At 41.3% G+C, this 9,606-nt stretch overlaps 1 protein-coding gene across 3 annotated transcripts; it reads right to left on the minus strand.

Annotated features, from left to right (window-relative positions):
- Positions 1-1,805: 1,805 nt before the first annotated feature.
- On the minus strand, positions 1,806-9,259 carry LOC106587546 (transmembrane protein 41B). 3 transcript variants are annotated; one of them, XM_014176041.2, is made up of 7 exons: positions 9,006-9,259; positions 7,995-8,112; positions 7,308-7,436; positions 4,582-4,675; positions 4,350-4,454; positions 4,002-4,140; positions 1,806-2,688 (listed from the first exon to the last, which is right to left on the minus strand). In XM_014176041.2, the coding sequence occupies exons 1-7, from the start codon at positions 9,106-9,108 to the stop codon at positions 2,519-2,521; spliced, it is 858 nt and encodes a 285-aa protein (XP_014031516.1). In that variant the 5' UTR covers positions 9,109-9,259; the 3' UTR covers positions 1,806-2,518. The 3 variants fall into 3 exon arrangements, with proteins under 3 accessions (XP_014031516.1, XP_045564939.1, XP_045564940.1); XM_045708983.1 differs by lacking the exon at positions 9,006-9,259 and adding an exon at positions 8,692-8,816; XM_045708984.1 differs by lacking the exon at positions 9,006-9,259 and adding an exon at positions 8,652-8,780.
- Between the last annotated feature and the right edge of the window lie 347 nt (positions 9,260-9,606).

The following is a 9,606-nucleotide window of genomic DNA, read 5'->3' on the forward strand; positions in this document are numbered from 1 at the left end:
GTCTAAGAAATATATAGTGCCTTAAGAAAGTATTCACACCCCTTGACTCTTTTTCACATTTTCTTGTGTTTCAGCCTGAATTTAAAATGTATTCAATTTAGATTTTTTTTTCACTGCCCTTCATAAAATACCCCATCATGTCAAAGTGGAATTATGTTTTTAGAAATGTTTACAAACTAATAAAAAATGAAAAGCTGAATAGTCTTGAGTCAATAAGTATTCAACACCTTTGTTATGACAAGCCTAAATAAGTTCAGGAGTACAAATGTGCTCAACAAGTCACAATAAGTTGCATGGACTCACTCTGTGTGCAATAATAGGGTTTAACATGATTTTTTTTATGACTACCTCAACTCTGTACCCCACATACATATAATTGTAAGGTCCCTGAATCGAGGAGTGAATTTCAAACGCAGATTCAACCACAAAGCCCAGGGAGGTTTTCCAATGCCTCGCAAAGGGTATCTATTGGTAGGTAGATGTGTTTAAAAAAAATGGAATTAAGATGTTGAATATCCCTTTGAGCATGGTGAAGTTCTTACACTTTGGATGGTGTAAAGGAAGGAAGGAAAACGCTCAGGGATTTCACCATGGGTTTAATGGCTATGATAAGAGAAAACTGGGATGGGTCAACAACATTGTAGTTACTCCACAATACTAACCTAATTGACAGAGCGAAAAGAGGGCAACCTATACAGAATAAAATATTCCAAAACATGTATCCTGTTTGCAATAAGGCACAAACATAAAACTACAAAATAATGTGGCAAAGAAACTAACGTAATGTCCTGGATACAAAGCATTATGTTTGGGACAAATCCAATGTCATCGCTGAGTACCACTTCATATTTTCAAGCATGGTGGTGGCTGCATCATGTTATGGGTATGCTTGTCATTAGCAAGGACTAGGGAGTTTATGATCAAAAGAAACAGAATAGAGCAAAGCATAGGTAAAATCCTACAGGAAATCCTTGTTCAGTCTGTTTTCCAACATTCACCTTTCAGCAGGACAATAACCTAAAACACAAGGCCAAATATACACTGGAGTTGCTAACCAAGACAACATTTAATGTTTCTGAGTGGCCTAGTTAGTTTTCACTTAAAGCTCGCCGCCATTGGACTCTGGAGCACTGGAAACGCATACTCTGAAGTGATCAATCACGCTTCAACATCTGACAGTCCGACGGATGGGTTTGGCGGATGCCAGGAGAACGTTACCTGCCCCAATGCAACTGTAAGTTTGGTGGAGGAGGAATAATGGTCTGGGGCTGTTTTCCATGGTTCAGGCTAGGTCCCTTAGTTCCAGTGAAGGGAAATCTTAACACTACAGCATACAATGCCATTCTAGACGATTCGATGCTTCCAACTTTGTGGCAACAGTGTGGGGAAGGTCCTTTCTTGTTTCAGCATGACAATGCTGTTAGAATTGTTCTTCCACTTTGACAGTGTATTTTGTGTAGATCATTGACAAAAATATTATAATTAAATCCATTTTAATCCCACTTTGTAACACAACAAAATTTTGAAAAAGTCAAGGGTTGTGACTACTTTCTGAAGGCACTGTACATGAAGTAGCAGTGTGAAATCACTAACACCTGGGAAAAGCATGAACAACCAAAAATCTAATTGGTAGCTTTGCAAAGGGCACTGCTGGGTCATCCACTACTGCATTTCTCAACTGGCAGAGCATTTGGACTGGTGACACACACGAGGGAGAGCACACAGGCAGAGAGGGAGTCTCAGCACCATTAGTAGAACAAATATAAATGAATAGTATACAAAACACTAGTTTTCAATACTTGATATGCCGTTTCATATGTTTTACTGATAGGCCCAACAAAAGCATCAAGAGTTTCATATTTATCTTACTATGTGATCAAATGCATATTTTTCATGTCAACATTGATGGCACACATATCATTTTAGGGTGGTGTGTTAACAATATCTTCAAATGATAGAACATTCTAAATTATTTAATATGCTCACATTCTAACCAGTGTATAAAACAGTCATAACAATAGTCCTAAAATTTTGTGAAAATCAAAAACACTGAACTGCAACTCTGATCAGTATTGCTTTGACGCCACCCATATCACACAGGTTAAGAGATTAAATTAATTCAAAACATGGTTCAAGAAATACAAAGGAGGGAAGCGTAGCTGGAACTTGTGAGAACCATTGTGATTAAAACAATATTAAAGACAGATGCCTGATGTTTTCTGTATCCTTTTTAAAATCGTTTTACAGGCAAGCAACATTTAACAAAAATGGGAGAACAAACCCGAGGATGAGCAGAGGCCAGTTAGTGCTTTGTAGAGCACAAAGTTGAGGTGGCAACAACCACATGTTTTTTTTGGACACAGGAGTCAGGGTTGGGCCAATAGCAATGTTTCCACAGCAACCTCAGCAGGTGTGTGGGACAGCAACAGGCAGGACTATGTGAGTGACAGCGGGGTGTACCATTCCTGAGCCAAGGGATGGGCTGGGGGATCAGGCAGGCAGATGAGTTGTCTCGTGCCTACTCCATCTTCTGCTGCAGTTTCTTCTGGAAGCAGACAGGCAGGATTGAGAGTATGGCCAGGACACCTAGCACAATCAGAGAGTTCCAGGACACTGCCTCCCCAGCTGTCGTCAGTTTGTACAGTGTTGTACCAGCGTTGATCGCTACAAAGGACGGTGGGGCCACTCCTGACAGTCAGAGAAAAGGGAGGAAGTCAGTACTGTAAGACACACAACACATAGCTAAGGCATTCCTAGTCAATCACCAAATATTTCTGTCGAAAAGCCAGCGAACGATAAAGGCTTGCTCTCCTTTTTTTATATCGTGTTGAGCTGTTGACCGCAGATGCACTTGATTGCACCGGGTAAGCAAAGTGTTCCTTTTTAACCATTTTGTCTGAAGAGACAAACTCCGCCTACCCGGCCGACCGGCAAATATGAGACAAAATCGAGTGCACCTACAGCGCTGCCCAATCGGATAGCTCAAATCACCGTGGCTGCAGAGTTCCATAACCCTGGCTACAGCCAAGTTTAATAGGCTAATAGCCTACGTAAGATTTAATAACTTTTAAAACCATGACCACAGAGAGACTGTCAGCGAATACAGAAAAGAGCTGCTGTTTTTATGAGTGGGTTCATGTTTAAGTTTATATTCAGCACTGTCACTGCTTTTATTCCACACTATTACAAAACTCGCTTCTCCGTATTTCCGCTCGGGCTGCAGCTGCAATGAATGAGTAGCCAAGTATTGATAGCCCTGCGTTTTATTTTTATTAGCAGCTCGTCGTGTCGATTTTAATGTCAAGGAATATTTCACATTCTCTGGTCATAGGAGCAACATGAATTTGTGCATGAGGCAGATGCGGTGTGACTCGAGTTTCGCCCTTAAGTGGAAGACTGTGTCCCCTCTCTCTGGTCGGTCTCACCGGAGGAAAGGAAGGAGAGAGCAGGGACCGTGAGAGGCGGTTGGGGAAAAAATCGTTTTGACCGGTCATCCAACTCGGAATTCGAAGTCGAGCTGAAGATCACTGACGTCGTGATTTGACCTCGTTGACCATCAGACGCAGGTACCATCAGTCCAGTAAAATCAAAAAGCGAATTATTTAAATTCATGCTCCACAGTGCCTCACAAGTGCTAAACCAACTAAAATGTTTTGTTATCAAAGCTCGAGTTTTGAAATATAATATGGTCTGAGATTAACAATATTGGCAGGCCAAACATATAGCCAATATGCTGTGATAATGTATTAGGCCTACTGCCCAAACCTCATTCCTACAAAACTGTTTGTGTGAGTTTAATGTAAAACAAAAAAAATCTGAGCAGTAGATCTCAGCTAGCTTTTTGACTGCGAAAGTGATCTTGACTCAGAAAAGTTTGGTGACCACTGTATTAAATGGTATGAGAGATTCAAAAATAGCTCAGCAATAAAGACAATGCAGCACTATCAACACTGTTTTCTACTGAGAAGGAAATACTGGAGTTTGATATATCTTAGCCTTACCAAAGAAAGTACCAAGGAAGAAGAACCCCAAAGGCACATTGATGATGGGTGAGGTGATGTTGATGAACCAGTTGGGGAGAAAGGGAGTGATCCTCAGAAATATGATGTAATTGATGAGATGATCTCTGTGCTTGTCAACCTGCAATTGAAAACAGATAGCAGAACCTGTCATTCACAGAAAGGCTTGGAGGCTACTAGCCCCCTACTAAGACTCCACTGTTCTGTGGGTGCAGATAGACATGTGGCTGTTACTAAACTGCTAAAAGTTTGCTTGTACTCTCATATCAACAACTTCCTACACTGTTCACGTACCAAATCAACCTGTTTTTCCTTCCAAAAAGGTCTTACCTGCTGGGACCATTTCTGGACTCTCTCTGTCAGGTATCTGTAGACCACTGGTCGCCCCACTAGATAAGACAGCATGTAGCAGAAGGAAGCCCCCAGGCCAGAGCACTGGAAAACACAGTGACAGAGGCAGTATATTTTGTAAACCGAGTCTGGTTTACAGAGTCAAAGTACATTTTGTAAATGTCACCACTATTATTAGTCATAGTTCTCCTTGTGTCCATAGTATACTCACCAGGCAGACGAGGAAAAGAGCCAGGGGGAAGGGGTAGAGATAACCAGACAGGATACTGAGGAAGATGGATCCAGGGATCGCAAATGTCTGGAGGCTGAGTCAGTAGCGTCAAGGAATACAGCACAAGGGCTGAACACACAGCAGTATGTGCACACACACTTGTGGATGCAGTCACAAAAATACACAAAACAAAAATATAAAAACGCAAGATGCAACAATTTCTAATATTTTGTGGCCTGAGGAATGCTGTCCCACTCCTCTTCAATGACTGTGTGAAGTTGCTGGATATTGGCAGGAACTGGAACACGCTGTCGTACACAAATCCAGAGCATCCCAAACATGCTCAATGGGTGACATATCTGGTGAGTATGCAGACCATTGAAGAACTGGCACATTTTCAAATTCCAGGAATTGTGTACAGATCCTTGAGACCGTGCATTATCATGCTGAAACATGAGGTGATGGCGGCAGATGAATGGCACGACAACGGGTCTCAGGATCTCGTCACGCTATCTATCTCTGTGCATTCAAATTGCCATCAATAAAACGTAATTGTTTTCATTTTCCGTAGTTTATGCCTGCCCATATCATAACCCCACCGCTACCATGGGGCACTCTGTTCACAACGTTGACATCAGGAAACCACTCGGCCACACGACGCCATACATGCTGTCTGCCATCTGCCCAATACAGTTGAAACCGGGAGTCAGCATGCCAGTGGCCCTCGAATGTGAGCATTTGTCCACTGAAATCGGTTACAACACCGAACTGCAGTCAGGTCAAAAGCCTGGTGAGAACGACAAGCACACAGATGAGCTTCCCTGAGACGGTTTCGGACAGTTTGTGCAGAAATTATTCTGTTGTGCAAAGCCACTGTTTCATCAGCTATCCGGGTGGCTGGTCTCAGATGATACCGCAGGTGAAGAAGCCGGGTGTGGAGGTCCTGGGCTGGCGTGGTTACATGTGGTCTGTGGTTGGAGGCAGCTTATGGTAGAGAAATTAACATTAAATTCTCTGGCAACAGCTCTGGTGGACATTGCTGCAGTCAGCATGCCAATTGCATGCTCCCTCAACTTGAGACATCTGTGGCATTGGGTTGTGTGACAAAACTACACATTTTAGAGCGACCTTTTATTGTCCCCAGCACAAGGTCCACCTGTGTATTGATCGTGCTGTTTAATCAGATTCTTGATGCCACACCTGTCAGGTGGATGGATTATCTTGGCAAAGGAGAAATGCTCACTTACAGGGATGTAAACAAATTTGTGCACAAAATGAGAAAAATACAATTTTTGTGGATATGGAACATTTCTGGGATCTTTTATTTCAGCTCATGAAACCCACACTTTAAATGTTGCGTTTCTATTTTTGTTCAGTATTGTTAAAACATACTCCACTGTAGTAGTATACAGTGCCAGTTTATTATAGATCTGGCTGCAGAACTAATTTGTGCAGAAGTATCCGCTATAAAAGAGGAGAAAAACATGGTCCGATGCATGTTATGGTACCACCTCATATGTAAACATCATCCATCTTTAGAGCACATTTATTTTGATGAATAAACACTACACAGTATGAACTATGAATACAAATGCGGTATCATGTCTGATGTCTTCTTCCGCTAGTTTACGTAATCTCTTTCCCCTCCACTGTCTAGGAACATGTTAATGCATAGTGTCTGTGCTCTGGCCAGTATGTGCTAACAGCACAAGGACTGGACCAGCTGACCAAGCCCCAGACACTGTCTGGGATGTGTTGTCTTATAGTTTTACTGGTCATGTTGCTGACCTTTAGCATGGTGTGGGCAAATAATTTCTCAGACAGGATACCAAACATGTATTTACCTAAAAAACTACAAGGCAACACATCCCAGACAGTGGCTGGGGCCTGGTCCAGTCCTTGTGCTGTTAGCACATGCTGGCCAGCGCACAGACACTATACATTAATATGTGCAGTGGAGGGGAAAGAGATTAGGCAAACTAGCAGAGGAAGCAGGGTAGAAAACATCAGGCATGATACTGCATTTGTATTCATAGTTCATAGTGTGTAGTGTTTATTAATCAAAATAAATGTGCTCTGAAGATGGATAATGTTTACATATGAGGTGGTACCATAACATGCATCGGACCATGTTTTTCTCCTCTTTTATAGCGGATAATTCTATCTGCCCGTAATGTCTGTCTGAAGTACAATTGACAAAGCTGGAACAGAGTTTATATTGCAAATACCTGTGGGTGGAAAGGAAGTCCTTAGAACCTACTGTACTGATAAAGTTTAACTGCATGTCCATGTCTGCATTAATCTGTCTTCTCCTGTCATAAAATGAAGGAAAATGTACAGCACTCTGTGGTTGCTGTGAACACACAAGAATTGCCTGAATTAATACTCAAGGATCAAAGCCCACTATACCCCCACCTCCTACTTCTCCATTCATTATCCAGAGGCAAGCCCATGCCTTTACTTTGGCCTTTGTTTGGCTGGCTGCTTTGTTCAAAGGAAATAATGAATGAGAGAGGGAGACCGAGCAGGCGAGAGCCAGGTAGGGGAGATTAGGGATGATGCAATCAACATGCCCATCACAGAGTAACATCGCTCTCCTCTGCTGACCCACTGGATTACATAGGGGGCCTCGCAGATATGATGCATGTTGAAACAGCTAATAAGTATGTAACTCAAGCCTCCAAAAGTTGACAACTTTGCAATACATTTACTACCCAAAAGGATACAAGATATAGGTGGTAAAGTAGGCTACTAACACTTGGGTGTAGTAGGCATCCTTATATTTGGAAAGTACAGTGCCCAAGGCTTTGGCATCATCCATATCTTTGGGGATTTTAATAGTAGCCATCTCATCACTGAAATGAAAAAACGTGGATATGAATTCACCATCATACAATGTTGTGGATAAATAAAAATGTGTCTGAATCTGTGTGCAAGGGCTTTGACACTTACAGAAACAGAGAAATTAAAACGTGACCGTCTCTATTGGAGTGTGACATACTAGGCTGTAGACAATTTAAATCAAATGGTTCTCATCATTAGCTGTGATAATCATTGATAACAGGCTCTTATATATCTGTAATAGTCAAATTTCCGAAAAGCCTTTACATGGTGATACTTTCTTTGTTCTCTATTCGGAGGTCCCAGGTATCTTCTAAACTCTGATGGCTCGTTGCAGGGGAATGTTTGAATTGTAAAATGCTCCGTTATAAAATCATATCCATTTTTGCTCCATAAAATAATCCATCAACGTTTATCACAGCTAATGATGAGAACCATTTGAATGAAATTATTTAACTTGGCTGGTGAATGCCATTTGGTAGGCTGTTTCACAAAAGTAACAAATGTTGTACAAAAGTAACTCTTTGTACATGGGTCGGCTTGCTGGAAAGATAAATGAAAAGAACAATTACTCGTTGAGCTCTGGGAAATTCCTGTACACTAGGTACATGACAGAAGCAGCGCAGGTGAAGATAGACAGCAGGATGAGGAGAGACATGCGAGCTGAGCCTCCTCCAGTGTATTGAGTCTCTGTGGAGAGGGGAGTAGCTAAGTTATATAGCACACACAGTCAGCAAATTAAAGATATCTTGATAAGCCTCTATTCTTCTGTAACAACAGCAGTAAGCCTCATGTAATGTCTTGCTTCACTTTGCATCACTTGTTGTTCTAGTTCCTGGTTGATTTCCCCAGAGTATATGAAGCATGTTATTTAGTCAAACCACTCAAGATATATAATCCTTGAAACTGACCAAATATGTTCCTCATCAAAGTTAGAATACATCTGCCTATGTTATCACATGACTCCAAGCTTATCTGTTTATTTAAATAAAAAGGTTCAATTTAAAAAAAAAAGTATAAATAAAGTGTGTATTGTGTAACATCCTGTTATGAGAATTGTGTTGCTCCATCTATATAATAATAACATTACATGGTTAGCCTACTAATATTTTCCTGACTTCATCCAAGTAGTTCTGTCATTGACACTGATTAACATTAGTAACTTAACGTCAAACTGGGTATGGCCCCTGACAGTGGCTGGATAGATAGCAAGCTACTAAGTTACTAACCTGATCATGTGAATTTCAACCAAAGATACTGGTAACTAACCCATTTTGTCTGTGCTTCAACTCCGTCATACCGCCACCAGCCTTGAAAGCAAGCAACTTCTAATTCTTGATAATCAGCTGTGAGTTAGCTAACGCTGACTGACAACAGCATATCCGCATTTCACAATCATCTGGCTGGTCATCAAGCCGGCTAGCGAGACGTTTACCACATCATATAAACAGTAATGTATCTTAACGTTAGCTAATCAATTAGAAGAACAGAAGTAAATTAGCTAGCTATACTAGCCAGTTAGCCGGAATAGCAAGCTATACTAGCCAGTTAGCCGGAATAGCAACTTCGTTAGCTATACATACCTTTGAGGGTTTGTGCCTCGTTAAATTTTGTCTTCGGTTCCTCGTGTAACGTTACTGACGAAACACTATCGGCCTCTCGTCTTTCTCTTCGTTTCTTGGCCATGTCCGCTTATTAAATTAAGATATCGATCTAGCTACACCGGGCTTCTGTCAAAGTTGAAAGTAAGAGACGAGAGACCACTTTGCCAACCGGCGACCAGCAAATTGACACATTCCCACAACCTTTCACCTTTTCTGAGTTTGTTTCTCTACCTTTTCCCCACAGTGCCACCATGGGGCACCCTGTATTTCCAAAGCAATGTTACAGCAGCACAGAGTTGAGTGTTTATATAGTATATTATTGTCGTTTTTACAGTAGCAGTAAAATTAGTAGCTTTCTTTTATGTGACTAGGTTTTGAGTACAACATCTAGATGTTGTTCTCTGATGTTATGATGTCATCCAAATCATCATGAAAGATGGTGCTGAAAACTTCAAATCTACTAGCCAACTGCAATGACATGCTTTCCATTTTCATAATATTTTGTTCTCATTATCAGCAGTGTCTTTATTTACTGGCTGTAAGACAGCGTGAGAGAGATATCACACATGTAAAACTACAA

The sequence above is a fragment of the Salmo salar genome, chromosome ssa26 (genome assembly GCF_905237065.1).
Source record: "Salmo salar chromosome ssa26, Ssal_v3.1, whole genome shotgun sequence".
NCBI classification, from domain to species: domain Eukaryota; kingdom Metazoa; phylum Chordata; class Actinopteri; order Salmoniformes; family Salmonidae; genus Salmo; species Salmo salar.

What these genes read in the sequence shown, in the direction of transcription:
- LOC106587546 (XM_014176041.2), bottom strand. Translation starts at nt 9,108, where the DNA reads ATGGCCAAGAAACGAAGAGAAAGACGAGAGGCCGATAGTGTTTCGTCA. An exon ending in CGAGGCACAAACCCTCAAAG is followed by an intron (nt 8,113 to 9,005) that starts GTATGTATAGCT and finishes CCCTCTCCACAG; the next exon opens with AGACTCAATACACTGGAGGA. An exon ending in CTTCCTTGGTACTTTCTTTG is followed by an intron (nt 2,689 to 4,001) that starts GTAAGGCTAAGA and finishes TCTGACTGTCAG; the next exon opens with GAGTGGCCCCACCGTCCTTT.